The following is a 17,234-nucleotide window of genomic DNA, read 5'->3' as shown; positions in this document are numbered from 1 at the left end:
GGACGAAGGACATACATGAACAATGCACGATCTTTGTGAAGATCTTTAAGAGGCAAACGTCGGTTACTGAACGTTTTATCTTCCGAGAATCAGGACACATCAAAATATTACTCGCTATGAACTCGTTTAAGAGGAACGATTATGTCAGCAGGAAAAACTAAAAACATCACAATCTTCGCGCCTCCTGAATGTCTGACGGGAGGATTATTGTCCCTTTGATTTCTTTGTTGCTTACGTTGCTTCTTTCAACCTACCATGTTTTGCACGTGGGTCCTCTTATCTCACCTCATGACTCCTTTACTGGTTGTTCTGAGTAAAATTCACTCACATCTTTTACATTATATGAATAACATGAACGTGGCTCCTTTTTACTCAGACTAAAGATTAAAACTTGCTTTATTTGTCATTTAGAAAAGGTAGAAACGCACTTTGCTCATGAGCAATGGGACTGACTTACAATCTGTTGGAACATGGTGCTGCCGATACTCGGCATGCTGATTATCAGCTGATCGGTGTACCCGAATCCGCGGCCAAACTCCACCTCCTGTAGCTGAGTGTGGTCAGCGCCCCTGAGAGCCACGGCCAGCAGGGCGCTGACTCCTGCAGACAGGACAACAGACTGGAACGGCGTGGCTTCATAAACACAGTGCACGTACATTTCCACTGGATCTGAATCAAGCAAACTGATTAGGTCTAGAAATATTTAGTAACTTCCCCTCGTAGATAAGATGGATCCAGTCTGATGGTGATCCAAGTGCTTTTTACCCCTCAGCTGTAAAAGGCAGTGATGTGAACGCTATAGCTCGAGCTTCAAATTGATATCATAGCTACTTCCATTAAAATCTTTGATTAGTTTGAATCTCAGTGACCTCAGAGCCACAGTAAGTGAAGATCTTGCGGATGTAATAACTTCAGAACAAGACGACGTAGGATTTGAAATTGATATCTTAGGTGTGTCTCCTCAGAGGCCGACGGGTTGCACTAGTATTATATTCAGTTCTTTCAGTTCTCTGTCATTCTACACAAACCACTTTTTCCTGGTTGTTTAGGAAAGTTCTTGTTCTTGTGCTTCCGCTTATTCTGCTCTGCTTTAATCACGGGCCTTCCTCGAAGCCCAGAATTAAAATGCATGCAAATGCATGTTTTTACCAGACTCTCGCAGCAGCTTTGATTCCCGCTGTAGACTCACGACGTCTTCATTGAGTCCATCAGAGAAGATCATCAAGACCTAAACGACAGAGTAAACCACGTCCGACAGTTTAATGTGGATGACGTCTCATGAAGTGGTAATGTTCAGGGCTGAACAATGAAGTCATAGAAGTGCTAAACACTGCAGCTCCTCTAATGTCCACTAGAGGCTCCATATACTCCCGTGTTATAAACAAAGCTCTTTACCAATAGCAGTCTTCATGCTAGGTAACAGCAACTAAAAACTTGTAATGTAATTAATGTAATTAATGGGTTAGGGGTTAGTGATGCATCCATTAGGCGCCTGCAGGTTGTGCAAAATGCTGCAGCACGTCTTTTAACTGGAACAAAAAAGTCTGAGCACATTACCCCAATTTTAATTTCACTCCACTGGCTACCTGTACATTTTAGGATTGTTTTTAAAATTCTCTTATTTGCTTTTGAATCTCTTAATGGCCTGCCCCCCCCTACCTCTCGGAGCTACTACAACCATATACACCTGCCCGTTCCCTTAGGTCCGCCAATCAGCAGCTCCTTAAGGTACCGAAAACTAAGTATAAATTTAAAGGTGATCATGCTTTTTCTGTAGTTGCTCCAAAGTTGTGGAATGATCTACCTTTGCATGTTAGGCAGGCCTCTTCTCTTTCTGAATTTAAAAGTCTTCTTAAAACATATTTATTCGCTGAAGCCTTTGGCATTGATTAGAGGGGTTGACTCAATTTGTTTTAACATGTTTCAATTTATGTTAGGTTTTTTTTTTTTTTTTTTTTTTTTTTAGTTATTTATTTTATCTTATCTCATTTTAATTTTCTTTACTTATGCTATTAGCATGTACACCACTTTGTGAACTCTGGTTTTATGTTGAAGTGCTTTATAAATAAAGGTGGTATGGTATGGTATGGTAATTGAATGTAGTGTCCAGTATTTGGCTACCCAACAGCCACGGCTGCAGTTTATGTGCTAAATTTTAACAAGATGAAAAATAGCACCGTTGCATGTTAGCAACACAGGATATCAATTCATTTACTCGAAGATTTTAATGGTGGAAATGAGAACTGAAGGATTCTGAAAGGTCTAAACTAGTGCTGTCAGCGTTCATCTCGTTAAAATGACTTTAACGCCATAACCACATTAAAGCGGCAAATCTCTGTTAGCGAGTTAGCGCGGATTGCCCCGTGCGTGGGGCTGCACGGCATCAACGCGTTAGAGCGGTTAGCTCATTAACGCGTTAGTGAGCTAGCGCTGTGCGTAGGGCTGCACGGCGCTAGCTCACTAACGGTTATGGCGTTAACATCATTTTAACGAGATTAACGCTGACAGCACTAAACATGTCTCACCTTGACAGTAGCCTCGGATTTGGTCTTGAACCTCTCCTTGTAGAAATTCAGCAGCTCAGAGTTAAAGTAGGTCGGCTGGGACAACTTCCAACTCAAGACTTTCTTCAACACGTCTTCACTGAAGTCTGGAAAATTTGTATCATACAAGGCCCTGCCATCACTGTCTACCAAATGGAAGGCAATTTGGGTCTTGACCGGGGACTGGGGGACGCCAGAGCAGCACAAGTTATCTACTGTTGAAATATGTGAAATATGATGGACAATCTCTTCCAGGTGTTGGATGTAGTCACTGATCTGCATGTTGTTGGATCCACTCGTGTCAGTAATGTCGAATCCTATTGCAACGTCGATTGTGCAATCTGAACGTGGGAAGAGAAGCAGGGAAAGGATGTTTGTCTTTGACCTTTTATAGCTAAAGACAGTGACGTGGACAAGAGGGGCTCACTAAATCAAACAACAGGATTAAACAATCAAAGGTACTGATGCTCATGCTGGTACTGCTAACTTTAGCCACATTAGGCAATAGAGTGGATACTGGATGATTTATGTTCACTGTGAATGCAGCACCAGCAACAGTCTTTAAATGATAAGAGGGAAAACATTAGGCATTGTGAGATTATTATGCTATTTTATGCCATATTATGGTTGAAGCTATAAGAATGTGAGAAATGGTCAGGTCACATCTCCCATCCGGATGGTTTTTGCTCAAAAGTGTTTGTATGGAATAAAGAGATTGTTGATTGAGCATTTACACACCGAGTGTTGTTCTTCCTTCAGCCCACAGATCAAAGAATTGGAATATTTAACAGCATCTACAATAACAACAGCAGCTCTTGACAAACCAAGCACAAATTACTCAAACCGAAGACTGGGTGTGTTCATAGTCGAGGACGTGCATTTCACTTACTAGAGTGGGGTGAATGCACGCAGCAAACCACCACCGGTAGATACTTGCAGGGCTGGACTGGGACAAAAAATCGGCCTGGGCATTTTGACTAGAGACGGGCCCACGAGGTATTATAGGTAAAGCCATAAAGCCTTTGAATCAAAACAAACACTGTTGTGACAGTGATTCTGGTATATATGTATCAATCTAATAAACCTACACCATCCTCCCTATTCTGGTATTCTAAACAGTACTTAGCTGAAACCAAAAGACTGCTTGGTCAAGTTAACCTCCTGAACTATCTACAACCAAGGGCGTAGATTTGGCATGGACGGAAGGGACATGTCCCCACCAATATCCAGCGATTATTGAATTGTCCCCACCAATAATTTGATCTCTTCCAGTAATGAAAAACAAACCCGATTGTCTGTTGCTGTAACAGTAGTTCATGTTTAGAATAAAAAATCCCAGCTCACTGACCTGATAGGGGCAATAGTGTGCCTGTATAAGAGGAGTTGATGTAGTATAACTGAAGTAATGTTGTTAAGTCCTTAAAGTCATATTCTTTTATTGTCATGACTGTATTTGAAGCTATTTTTATTTTTGTATGATACCTGATTTATATGGAATATGGCTGAAGTAAACTAAAGCCTAAAATACTTTACTCAGTCATTTGTTTAATAGTAATTTAACATTATATAATTCACATATAAAACTATGAATTTTAATTTTAAATGGTTTAAAAGCATGTAGAATAGGCAAGTATATTTCTCCTTTATTTATCAAGAAGCAAAGACAAAAAGGGGAAAAAAAGAAACGGGGCAGGGTTCGGTGGTTGAATCATCCCCACCAATGCCAAAACCAAATCTACACCCTTGTCTACAACACATGGTGGAAACCTGAAATCAAGACAGAGAAGACTAGAGATGACTTACATACATTTGACCAGAGATGGGTAATACTTACTTTACTCGTTACTTGAAAAAAGTAATCGGGATTACTATTGCAAAAACGGTAATTAGATTACCGTTACTTTCCCGTAGGAACGCTGCGTTACTGCGTTACTAAAACCGTGATTTTTTTTGCGAGAATGTCTCATGACAGTGACGTAAGCGAGTGCGACGTTCGTGACAACAGCTGTGTGCAGATCAACAATGGATCATATATCGAGTGCAGAGAGAGTATGAGCGTGCAGCGTTTAAAGCGTGGAAGTACTGACCTTACTTTGAGTTTGATTCCATAAAAAGTGACAAAAACATTAGTGTCCGTTGTGCGTGGGAAGAAAACTTCTTTTTACAGCGAAAAACCCTAAACTTCCAAACAAGCACCGAGTAGCTACGACGTAATGGGAAACTCACAGAGAAACTCGCGGATTCTTCCACTGACCGCTGCACACCTGCACCAGGGTAACCCTCCGCCTACCCCACTCCTGCTTTACAGGTGAAAATAGAGCAACAGGACCGCTAGTCTTTGACTTTATTTATTTTCTGCTGTGTTTTACTTGCATCTATTTGAAAGACTGAGTGTAAACACACAAAATATTTTATTTTATGTGCTGGAATGTGCAGAAAATAGGTTTAAATGTTAAACTAATTTCTTCCAGTCAGAGAATGTTGCAGATAATTAAATGTTTGCTTGATGCATAAAGTTAAAAGATTAAAACTAATAAAACAAGTTTTAAAAAGAGACTTTTCCATTTGATTACATTTTGTATGATGGATTATGCAGAAAAAGTAGAATTGGGCTGAAAGTTCTATCGCTTTATCACCTATTCAGGTTGTAAATCGTGTTTTCAAAAAGTAACTAAGTAACTAATTACTCTTAAAAATACGTAATCAGTAAAGTAACGGGATTACATTTTTGGGGAAGTAATCAGTAATTAGTTACTGATTACTTTTTTCAAGTAACTTGGCCAACACTGCATTTGACATCACATGACTACTTCGATTGTAAGATTCAGATAATTATTTAATAAAAGTGAGACATTTTAAATGAGAATAAGAAAGAAAAGTATTTCTTTGTGCCCCCCTCTCCCTGTTAATGCCCTACCTGCCCCCCTGGCTAAACTTTGCTAGACCCGCCCCTGCACAGTTACCAGCTGTCAGCTACACAGAAAAGGATCCTGGTGTTATTTGTCTCTCATAAACAGTTCATAACTTCAACTCATTCATGTCACCTAAAAGGTAAACCTGTTTCTCCATCACCTGTTCAGCTCTGATGATTCAGTAAGGACGTCTCCTGGTTTCATCTTCATGTTTCCCTCTCACCACATGTCCAAACCCACATCATGACCAGCAGCTTTACAGCTGTGGCTCCAGCAAACATCAGCTGATACTAGAAATTAATATTAAATAAATTCTAACAACATCTGATCAAGCTTAAACGTGCTGCTGTTGTTTAGCACGACATCCGCTGGTTTCATCTTTCTGGTGCAAAGTGATAAACAAACAAGAGAGAAAAGCCGATCAGCTGATCATTGATCAGTTTCATGATTGAAGTAGAAACAGGAGAGGGAGGGGGAGAATGAGATAAGATAAGATAAGATTATCTACGATAAGATTGGTTTCAGAGTCGTTGCCCAAGCAAGGGGGAGGGTGTATCAACCTTCTTGGCTATAATTGGTCCAGCCCAGAGTCAATCATGACCAATAGGCTACCACCTTTCACTCTATATACCGTTACAAACAAAAATGGCCCATGAAAACGAAAAATCACCATCGGGCAGTTGCCCGGTGTGCCCGATGGCCAGTCCAGCTGTGGATACTTGTCCCCTGAACTTTGTGGTGTGAAAGCAGTTGCTGTTATAAATGGTGCCCCACATTACGTCACCATTTAAAATACGGAAATTGGATCTTCTGGCTGTCTTGGTTTAGTCTCTCTTTTAAAGTATTCACTCAAAGATTTTCTGTTCGCCTAATTATGAAATTACTAGTCATGCACATCTCTTTTTTTCAACTTACCAATTTTGGGCTCAGGCACAGTGTCACAGATTTCGTCAATGATCTTTGTCTTGATATTTGCCAAGCTGTCGAAGTTCTCGACATTAAAGACCTTCTCTGGCGTGCCAGTGATCTGCAGGAGCTGTAGGTAATAGACATCTCCAACAGCAATGGCGAATATTGTAATCCCCATTTTCCTGAGCGCTTCTGCGGCATCCTCCACGTCATCATGAGAATTACCATCTGTGATCAACACCAGGTTCTTGGGAACGTCTCTGCGGCCTCCATTTGATTCATGAAAGTAGTCCCTAATGTGATCCAAGGCTTCTCCAAGATAAGTGTTTCCACCTTTATAGTTCATGTTACGGATATGCTCAATCATCTTCGTCTTGTCGTTGTACTTGTTAAGGTAAAACTCATGTTTAGGATCATCACTGAACTGTGCAAGTCCGACATGTGTAAACTCTTTGCTGACATTGAAGTTGTCCACCACACTTGCTGTGAAGTTTAACATAATCGTGTGCTGGTCTTGGTTGATGCTGCTCGAGTAATCGAGTAGGAAGACCAAGTCTGTCTGGTTGCAAACTGCCAAAGAAAAAGCAAGAAAGAGACATTTGATGCCATTAATACACAACTGTGCTGTGAATTTAACACTGTGGTATCGTCAGGCCTCCATCAATCAGCCAACCAAAAACCTGATGCCATCTTTGGTTATACTTTTGTATCTATTGTGACACCGGAAGAAGGGTTGACCAAAAAATTAGACATTAATGAAAAACTTGGGAAACATTAAACATACATATATTATATAATTATTATATTAATCAGAATCAGAATACTTTGATCCCTAGGGGAAATTATTTTATATTATATAATATAACAAATGTCCCACGTGTGGGACTAATAAAGGTTATCTTATCTTAATATCATATAATATAATATCATATAATATTATATTATATGATATGATATTATAATTGTCACAGTTTGCCGAGGCAAACTGCGTGGAGTGGACCCAGGTGCAGACATTCTCAAACTCAAACTTAACTGATGATGAACCATTTATTAAAGCAGACAGAACAGTACAAAATAAAAGGACGAAAACAACGCAAACTAAGCAATAACCTAAACTGGGTAAACTCAAAAGGAAACACGAACTATGAAAAACCCTGGCAAATAGAAAACCAAACTCTAAACATTGCAATGATGATGATGATGATAATGATCAGGATGAGGATGAGGATGAGGCTATATGAAAACCTGAACGCAGGACTTGGCATGGGAACAACGTAGACGATCCGACAAAGACTGAATGAGAAGGCACAGACTAAATACACACAGGAGGCTAATGAGAGAAGTGGGAACACATGGGGAACAGCTGACACACATGAACATAACGACATCACAGTGGAAGAGTAAAACTGAACACGATGAACACAGGAACGCAAGACCTCTTCAAAATAAAACAGGAAACATAAGACGCAGACATGACAACCTGAACTTGACAAAGTAAGACAAAGACATGAAACACATGAAGGGCAAGGGAGACTTAACAGGGGTGTAAGACACAAGGGGAATCTAATAACAAAGAAGTATAACAACCTAGGCATGAAAAAAAATGAACGTAGAAAACCTGAAGGGCTTAAACTAAAACTCAAAACGCTGGGTCAAAAGACCCTATGGAGGACCACAAGAGCCACGCGCATCGAAATAAAGATTTCTGTGCTTAAATAATGAATTGTAGAATAAATTCTGCATTTGTAAATTCATTTTTTAATTCCAATTTAATAAACTGCATTTCAAATTCCATTTCCCTTTCCTGTTCGCTCCGGGATTAGCTGCTGGATTAGCTGTTGGATTAACAACTTCATTTTAAAAATCGTGCGGCTATTCAAATTAGCCACACCGTGGGATGTAAGGAGCTCTCTGATTGGTTGGAAAGACCTCTCTGTATGCTCTGTGATTATAAAGGCCTTAAATTCTGTGATATATACTGTCAATGATTTTCACAGAGGTCTTAAAGTATTTAAATCTCTGCTGATAGTCTGGTTGTTTATATTTTCACATGTTTTTATGTCTGTAGGGCTGTTTGATGACGTTTTGGACTCCTCTGGGAGATGAGGACACACCCACATCCGTTCCATACTGCAGCTATTGATGGTGTTACAACTCTGAGTCAGCTTTGGTGCATCAGACGCACACACTGGAAAACCAGCACCTGGACTTCATGCAGGAGAGACGGCCTTATTAATGTGCAAATGGAAAAAGGATTTTGAAATGCAGTTTATTAAATTGGAATTCAAAAATGAATTTACAAATGCAAAATTTATTCTACAATTCATTATTTAAGCACAGAAATCTTTATTTCGATGAGCGTGGCTCTTGTGGTCCTCCATAAGACCCAGGATCGTGAATATAATATAATATAATATAATATAATATAATATAATATAATATAATATAATATAATATAATATAATATAATATAATATATAAAGCAGCTTGAGGTAATTGTTGTGCTCTGGTGCCTTTGGGACACTCTTACCTCGCTTAGTGGAATTGCAGATGACAGAAGAAATGTTCTGGTCCAGAGTTTCCAAATCCTTAAAATTTTCGACAAAGAAAACTTTGGATGTGTCGTCACCAGCCATGGTCTCCAGCTCGTCCCTCTTTGCGTCCTGCACTCCGATACTGATGACTGTGATCTTATTTTGTCGCAGAGCATCAGATTCTGCTTTCAATCTCTCAGAGTCAGTAGCTGCTCCATCTGTGATCACCATGAGAATCTGAGGCACCCTGATTTCTCTCCGACCACCATGTTCAGCGTTGAAGTACTGCAGCGAGTATGCCAAAGCAGCACCTGTGTAGGTGACTCCGCGTGGTTGTACCAGCTGCTGCACTGCTTCAAGGACTTTTCCTTTGGAGTAAATTTCATTTAGAGTAAAGCTGGATTTGGGTGTGTCAGAGTAGAGAATGACTCCAAAACGAGTCAGATCTTTACCAACGGTGGTCTGGTTCACAACTGAAGCCATAAAGGTTTGCATACTTTTGAACTGTTCCTTCTTTATGGTTCCAGAACCATCAACCAGAAAAATAATATCAGCCTCTACTGTCTTTTTACAATCTGGATGAAGGAAAAAGAGGCAGAGAGGAGGTTAGCAAAGACAGAACTTTTTGTTGTCACAATAAAAACTAAAATAGCAAAACAAACATTTTAAAAGTCATTTTTATTTTACTAAATCAATCATTAACGATTCGTGCTGAGGTATTGATGGGTTTAATATATTAAAAAAATTTTGAGTTAATTGACTGAATGATTTAACACCTCCACAGACTCCACCTTTGGTTGTACCTTTTAGACAGTCACACATCACAGATGGTTTGAAACAGCCTCTCTTACCTTTCTCACAGAACTTCAAGGCCAGCTTGGTCTCTAGTTCCTTCAATGCATCAAAGGTATTCTCAATGAAGACCCTCTGCGATGAGCCACTGAGCTCCAACAGTTCCGTCCTGTTAGCCTTATCCACTCCAATGGCATGGATCACCACTCCTTTGGCCCTCAGAGCTTGAGCTGGTTCTTTGACACTATCTTGGGATTTACCATCTGTTATAATGACCAACCACTGCTTCATCCAAGGCCGCCCTCCTCTGGCTGCATCAAAATACTGTGAGACCTCTGTGATGGCCCTGCCAGTGCGAGTGCCTTCGTTCATCTGCTCCATAACATCGATGGTGTTTAGCATTCCTTCCAGGTTGTAGTGTTTGGTGAGGTCGAACTCCAGGCGTCTGTTGGTGCTGTACTGCATAAAACCAACATGCACCTTATCCAGCCCAATGCTGGACTTGCTAATGACAGATTTCGTGAAATTTTTCATCTTTTGGAAGTCTTCCTCAGAGATACTCTCAGAGCTGTCAGTTAAGAAAAATATGTCACTTGGTATGTCTTTACAAGCTGTGGATGAAAAACAAATAGAGGTTAGTGTGGTTTTCTCTTTTTACAGTTATTTCCCTACCTAAATCTAGAATTGGCAATTTTGAACATGTGAAAGTCCCATAAAAGAAAGTGGAAATCATGTTTACATCTAATCAAGTTTTTGAAATAGTTTATGGTCCTGTTCTCTATCCTCTCCTCTTATTATCTCAATGATGTGTGCCACAAAGCAAAGCCCAACTTAATTTAACTCACTTTCCGAACAGATCTCTCTGATGACGTCATTTTTGATGGTTTTCAGGGCATCAAAATTACTGACAAAAAACTTTCTCTTTGGATCCCCAGCAATCTCATTCAGCTCATTATCATTTGAGGAGTTCACCCCGATGGCGTAGATGATGACATCCTGCGCCCTCAGTTCTTCTGCAGCATCTTTAACTTCATCTTGGGATTCTCCATCGGTGATGACGATCAGGTACTCGGAGACTTTGTAACCACGGCTCATCTTTGCTTTCTGAAAATGTCCTTTCATGGATGACAGTGCTTTTCCTGTGTTAGTTCCACCTCCGTCGTGAAAGATTTCCTTCACAGCCTTTTCCATTGTCTTAGCATCTGAGTGCTGTGTTAGGTCAAACTGTAGAGAGGGGGAATCTGAATATTTAACAAGACCCATGCGAACATGGTCTGGCCCAATACGGAAGGTATGAAGAAACCCAATGATAAACTTCTGCATGTCTGAGAAATCTTCATATATAATGCTCCCTGAGTCGTCCATCAGGAAGAAAATGTCAGCTTGGTCCTTTTTATCACATGCTGAAGAGAAAAACAAACAATGGGAGTTAGATCTTCTCACATAGTCAAAGAAAGCGAGTTTGAACTGAGCATTCAGAGTCTGAAATGTTTGAGAGACCATATTTACACCCAGCATGTTTTAGAGGCTGCTTATGAACAACTATAACTTAATAATGGATGAGTGGTTTCTTACTCTTTTTTCTTATCTGGGAAATTTATCAGGTAAGATCCAGTCACCCACCTTGACATTCCTCTAACACTAACACAGAGCATTGCACAATAATGCTACTACAAAAGTTAACATTTCTCAGGGAAAACTAACGGCAACTTATCAGGAAAGCTTAGTTCAAACCTTCTTTAGTCTCTGCATCACTTTCCTTGTCCTGGACCCCGATCTGGATGATGGTGTTGCACAGGGTTGCCTGCAGAGTTTCTTTCAGGGGTTTCAGCTTGATGAAACTGTCCACAGTAAAAACGAACTTGGGGTAAGATGCCATCTCCAGCAGTTCGGCTTTATTGGCGTCTTTGATTCCGACAGCAAAAACTGTGACACCAGCTCGACGGAGAGCGATCGCAGGTTCCTTCACATTATCCTGGGATTCACCGTCTGTGATTACCACCGCTACCTTCGGGACATCCTCCCTGCTGCCCTTTTTTTCAGTGAAGATGTCTTTCAGGGCGAAGTGTAGGGCAGCTCCAGTGTTTGTACCACCTTGACGGTAAGGCAGGAAGCTGATGAACTGCAGAATGTCTGCCTTGTCTCTGAAAGAGTTGAGGGAGATGTGTGCAGTCGGCACGTCGTTGTATGTAACAATGCCTACTCGGATTTTAAATGGACCAGTTTCCAGGCTGCCGATGACCGAGCGCAGGAAATTACGTGTCAGCCTGAAGTTTTCCTCTCCAATGCTTCCGGACTCATCAACAATGAACACAATGTCTGCCTTGTTAGCTGTTTTGCAATCTGTGAAAGGAGCACACTCAGTTTAGTCAACCCAACTGAAACTGTATGTGATGTGAATCTGAAGCCTAGACTGTCCAATTGCACAGCCGTTCACATGTACCCCAATCAGAAAACATGGGTGAATAAGGAAGTGCGGCTTCTACTAAAGGCACGTACCAATACCTTCAGATCAGGAGACGCTCAGACCTACAGTACGTTGTGAGGAATTAGAAATTATTTTATTGCTATTGTTAATAATCATCATCATTACCATTGCATTAATAATACAATCTGCAGTATTGATATTGTATTCAGATGTGTAAACATATTGGTACCCAATTAGCCTTTATTACAGGTGCAGTGATAACCACGTTAAACTGTTGAGTTGAATCTATAATCTGGCCTTCTGTCTGGTGGAAAAGGTTATAAGGTTCAGCTGGTGAGGCAAGAGGTGAAACAGTGCATTTCATGATGACACACACACACACTCACACATTAGATAGACTCATGTATAGGTGAGAGGTTAATCATGTTTGCTTGTAACTCTAAAATTGTTTCTGTAAAAGAGGAATAGCTTCTTGCAGGGTGTGGGTCTGGTTTTCCAGACAAGAAGTGAAAGTCAGAATGTTGACAGGAAGCATCTACTGTGGAGACGGAGACAATGTTATTTTAAACTGTGTTAAGTCATTGTGGTTTTGAATCCTATGTATGAACTGTATCTGAGTGACGTTTAGGGGTGTAGTAAATTTAAGCCCTGAAAGGTATAAAACACCTGCTTATGCTCTGTAAGTTGGGGATCGGCGCTGTCTGCGTACAGCGGCGGTCTTCCCACGCGTGTCATTAAAATCATCGTTTGACTTCACCTGGCCGGATCAGTGTTGTTATTTTGAAAGTAGATTACCTCCTCTACCCCTCCTCAATATTGAACCTAACAACGTCCAGGGATGACCTGAAGAGGGGCATCAAGAAGGCGAAGCACAGCTACAATCTGAAGAACACTTTGTCAGCTCTGACTCACAACATATGTGGATGGGCATTCAGGCCATGTCTGACTACAAGCCCAGCAATTCCACACAGACAGCCATGGATTTGTCCTTCCTCAATGAGCTAAGTGACTTCTACGCTCGTTTTGTTAATGACAACAAAGAAAAAGAAACCCTACCCCCTGATGACAGCATGTGCAGAGCAGCTTGCAGGGCTCTTCACAGACATCTTTAACCTGTCGCTTGCCCAGGCAGTAGTGCCAGCGTGCTTCAAGACCATCTTCATCGTGTCAGTGCTAAAACACTCATCACCAACTAGCCTGAACCACTATCGCCCTGTTGCTCTCACGCCCATAGTTATGAAGTGCTTTGAGCAACTGGTCCTGGCACACCTCAAGGCATGCTTGCTCCCCACACTGGATCCTCACCAATTTGCCAATCGAAGCAACAGGAGTACAGAGGATGCTGTACCCACAGCGCTTCACTGTGTACTCTCACACCTGGACAACAAAAATACTTATCCAAGAATGCTGTTTCTTGACTTCAGCTCAGCATTCAGTACAGTTGTTCCCTCCAAGCTGATCACCAAACTTGTGGATCTTAGAATCAGCAGCTCCACCTGTACCTGGATCATGGACTTTCTGACCAACAGACCCCAGCATGTTAGGCCAGGCCATAACTGCTGTGCTGTGTGCCGAGCCCGTTCCTCTATGACTGCAGACCTAGGTGAGTCTGCTACAGTGAAGAACTAAAGCTGTGTGGTGCTGACAATAACCTGTTCCTGAGTACCAGCAAAACCAAAGAGCTCATTGTGGACTTCAGGAGAGAGGAGACAGACACCCATGTCCCCATCTACACAAATGGCACAGCTGTTGACCGGGTCTCCAGCTTCAAGTTCTTGGGGACCCACATCTCTGAGAATCTGTCCTGTTCAACTGTTCAACTCGAAAAATGATCTCTATTGTATATTTCCGGAAATGGAGACCTGTCACACGAACACACACGCTTAGGTCTGAAAGTATTAGAAGCCAGCATGGTTATGTAGTTCCGCTTTTTCTATACTTCCTGTTTTCTGCACAAGACGTGCAGTCTACCCTGTGACTTTTGGCCTACATTCTAACTCACAGGGGCGTTTTCCTGCACTGGACTCTATAAAACAATATAAACAGAAAATAAGCATTAAGAATATATATTTATATCGTAAAATTAGGAAGAGCTTCTTCCCCACAGCTGTCACCCTACTGAACTCAGTCCGCCGCTGAGCCTTTCCATCCACACTCACTTAAACCTCTACACTCCACCTTCCTCCTATCCTTCCCAGTGATAATTTCATTCTCAACATTCACCTTCATGCTTACATTGGTTACTGCTACAGTTTGGGACACTGACATAGAATAGTCTCTGGTATAGTGAGTACACTGTTCACTATTATAGTCTTCTCCCACTGCTGTAGATATACTCATACCACTCTGTAGATCAGTTTACCTCACATGGACACATCTGTATATATGTAGCACATCTGTATATCTGCTCGTCTGTAGAGCAATATAAATATCTGTATACTTAACTTATATGTACATAATCTGTCATAACTATTTCCATCTTTTATCCTACACATATCTGTATATAATCTGCTCCTATTGCACTTACTGCTTTTGCATTTCTGATTAGATGCAAACTGTATTTCGTTTTCCTATATTCATTCATGTGTAATGACAATAAAGTTGAATCCTGATAATGCTGCAGGCAGATTTCAGGCATGATTGAGTTTCACTCACTCACCAAACAAAGCATAAAACCTAAGCAAAATATTGAAATGTTAGCCTCCATGAATAAAAGAACAGAAATGGTGGATTTCCTTCCTTCATTGAGTCTTTTTATGGTCTGCTGTGACATGCGAGTGAAAAGGCTATGCTGACATGTTCCAGATCCAGGTTTTTGTACACCTGGATCACAGTTGATAGTAACGGGTCTTAAAGTACAATGAACGGCTATTTAGTTTTAAAAGAGCAAAGATACGTTGAAAAACGCCTCAGGTGATTTTGTGGAGACTTTCTGCATCGTTAGTTGGGATGATCTCATTGCTTCCTCTGGAAAACTCTGGCTTACTTATAATAAACCATCGTTGCATTCATAGCTGCTTCAGAAACACTGCTGTGTAGTTACTGATGATGATGATGAACCGATGGCGGCTTTCTCACCTTCAGTGACATTCTCCACTTTCCGTTCCGTGAGCAGGTCAATCAGCAGAGTTACTCTTGAAGAATCAAAGATATAGCCATGGCTGGCAAAGCGGTCCAGAGCATCCCGTGTTGCACCTGCGTCCATCCCCACAATAATTACCCCCTCATCTTTCAGATCTTTAGCAAACCGAAACACATCCGAGTCATCCGAGTCTTTTCCAGCCACTACAACCAAATACTGTGGGGTTCCCTGTTGTGCGCGGCCTCCTGCCTCAGCAGTGAAGAAGTTCTTCTTAGCGTAGGACAGAGCTTGTCCGAGATTTCGTGGTTGGCCTGTTCGTGAACGCAGTCGGAAACGTCGAGCAGCGGCCTCGATCTGCTGCTTGGTTTGATGAGTGTTGAGATGAAAGTCAGGTCTGACGTCCTGACCGTACTGGGCCAAACCGACACGGTAACCAGACGCTCCAACTTCCAGTTGATTCAACAGTCTGACAAGCTCATTTCTAAACAGGGTAAACTGATTGGAAGCTATTCCACTGTCCACCAGGAAGAAAATATCTGCAAACCTGTCGACCAAAGCTGAAAGAACACAGAAGCAAAAGTGTTTTAGTTCATGCAGAGTTTTCACAACAAGCCTAGCGCTCATGTGATTGACTACCTCACAGTGCTCAGAGGCCCAGCTGAGGATGGACCAAGCAAAATGTGTATTTTCAGCTTCCTGTTGATTCTTGTGTCAAAACTGTATTCAGGTGCTTCTTAGTTATAATTAATTGTACAATAAAGAGATCACTGTATCAACCAATCAGCTTTCTTTACCTAGCGTCTGGTCCTCCAGACTGAGACAGACCGTTTCCAGCAGGATGTTGGTCTGATCCTGGAGCTTCTGGAAGCTGACAGTGGTGAGGACGAAGCGCTCCGAGGGCCAGTTAGCGATGGTTATAAGCTGTGACTGGTTGATCTTTCCGACCCCGATGGCGAACACGATGACACCGTGCTTCCTCAGTCTCCCGGCAGGTTCCAATACGTCATCAGTGGATTCGCCATCTGTGATGACCACAGCAATCTGAGGCACACGGCGCTCAGCTCGGCTGCCGGCCTCTTTGGTGAAGTACTCCGTCCGGAGGAAGTCTATGGCTTTGCCGGTTTTTGTGCCGCCACCTCGGTGGGTAAGGTTTTCCACAGCAGCCAGCAGGGAATTCTTGTCCCTGTGATCCGTCAGCTGGAACTCCGGATAAGGATCATTGCTGTACTGCAGCAAACCGATCTGAACTTTGTCGGGGTCGATTTCAAAGCCCTGGATGGTGTTGCGGAGAAATATGCGGATCTCCTGAAAGCTTTTATCATCGATGCTGGACGAGCCATCAACTAGGAAGACGATGTCACCGACGGAGACGTTTTCACACTCTGGATAGCAGCAAAAGAAAATCAGTGTTCATACACAAGTATTACAGGAAGACGACACAAAGTCCCAGAATAACATTATCAACTAAGGTCCATGAAAGAAATGTTCTGTCTCCTGTTCTCTACTATTAATCCCACTAACCCTCTACGGCACACACTATGAGCTCACTGAGGAATCAGATAGTCATGATTTGTTTTTGTTTTTTCGCTGCTTACTATTGGATGCTATACCATTGTGAAAAACGGAAAAATATCACACTTTAATGGAGTAAACAGAAATATATCAGCAGAAAAATGAATTAAATTGGTGTCTCAGTTCCTTTAAAAAGGATAAAATAGACTTTTTAGTCTGGAAGCAACACCGTGCCACTGAGATTTAACAGTTTGTCTTTGAAAGCAATCACATGAAATGAGCACCTGGATTATCCTGTATCTAAACTCAGGTTTCAAAGACACAACCTGGCATGCTGCGTTCAAGTACCGACCTCTGACTGTCTGAGCAGCGACTTTACAGAAAAGTGCCGCTGTGATGAGGCTGAAGAGAAGACCTGTCCCCCCCGTCATGTTGGGACCGCTCATGTAGTCCTCTCTTCCTACACCAGCAACAAGACGGAAAGAGTGCCAACAACATTGTAGACATAATAAATTACGTGAA

At 41.6% G+C, this 17,234-nt stretch overlaps 2 protein-coding genes across 2 annotated transcripts in view; both read right to left on the bottom strand.

The window, feature by feature from the left end:
- LOC146509222 (collagen alpha-6(VI) chain-like) overlaps nt 1–574 on the bottom strand; it is a 103,022-nt gene extending 102,448 nt beyond the window's left edge. Inside the window, exon 1 of the mRNA XM_085175953.1 lies at nt 458–574. The gene's annotated coding sequence lies outside the window, so the exon portion shown is untranslated. The remainder of the gene's footprint in view (nt 1–457) is intronic.
- Nucleotides 434–17,143, bottom strand: LOC146509221 (collagen alpha-6(VI) chain-like). Its single transcript, XM_085176590.1, has 11 exons — nt 17,065–17,143; nt 15,995–16,582; nt 15,197–15,757; nt 11,425–12,033; nt 10,536–11,093; nt 9,750–10,301; nt 8,895–9,473; nt 6,371–6,934; nt 2,526–2,884; nt 1,150–1,228; nt 434–600 (listed from the first exon to the last, which is right to left on the bottom strand). The coding sequence occupies exons 1-11, from the start codon at nt 17,141–17,143 to the stop codon at nt 434–436; spliced, it is 4,695 nt and encodes a 1,564-aa protein (XP_085032716.1).
- Between the last annotated feature and the right edge of the window lie 91 nt (nt 17,144–17,234).

This window comes from Neolamprologus multifasciatus, chromosome 11 (genome assembly GCF_963576455.1).
Source record: "Neolamprologus multifasciatus chromosome 11, fNeoMul1.2, whole genome shotgun sequence".
NCBI lineage: Eukaryota > Metazoa > Chordata > Actinopteri > Cichliformes > Cichlidae > Neolamprologus > Neolamprologus multifasciatus.
Note: the sequence above shows the minus strand (reverse complement) of the source record. Positions and strands in the feature narration are given on the sequence as shown.

Coding starts and splice junctions, on each gene's coding strand:
- LOC146509221 (XM_085176590.1), bottom strand. CDS start 17,143: ATGACGGGGGGGACAGGTCTTCTCTTCAGCCTCATCACAGCGGCACTT. Junction 15,758..15,994: donor TCTGGAGGACCAGACGCTAG/GTAAAGAAAGCT, acceptor GTGTTCTTTCAG/CTTTGGTCGACAGGTTTGCA. Junction 9,474..9,749: donor CTTGAAGTTCTGTGAGAAAG/GTAAGAGAGGCT, acceptor TCCTTCATCCAG/ATTGTAAAAAGACAGTAGAG.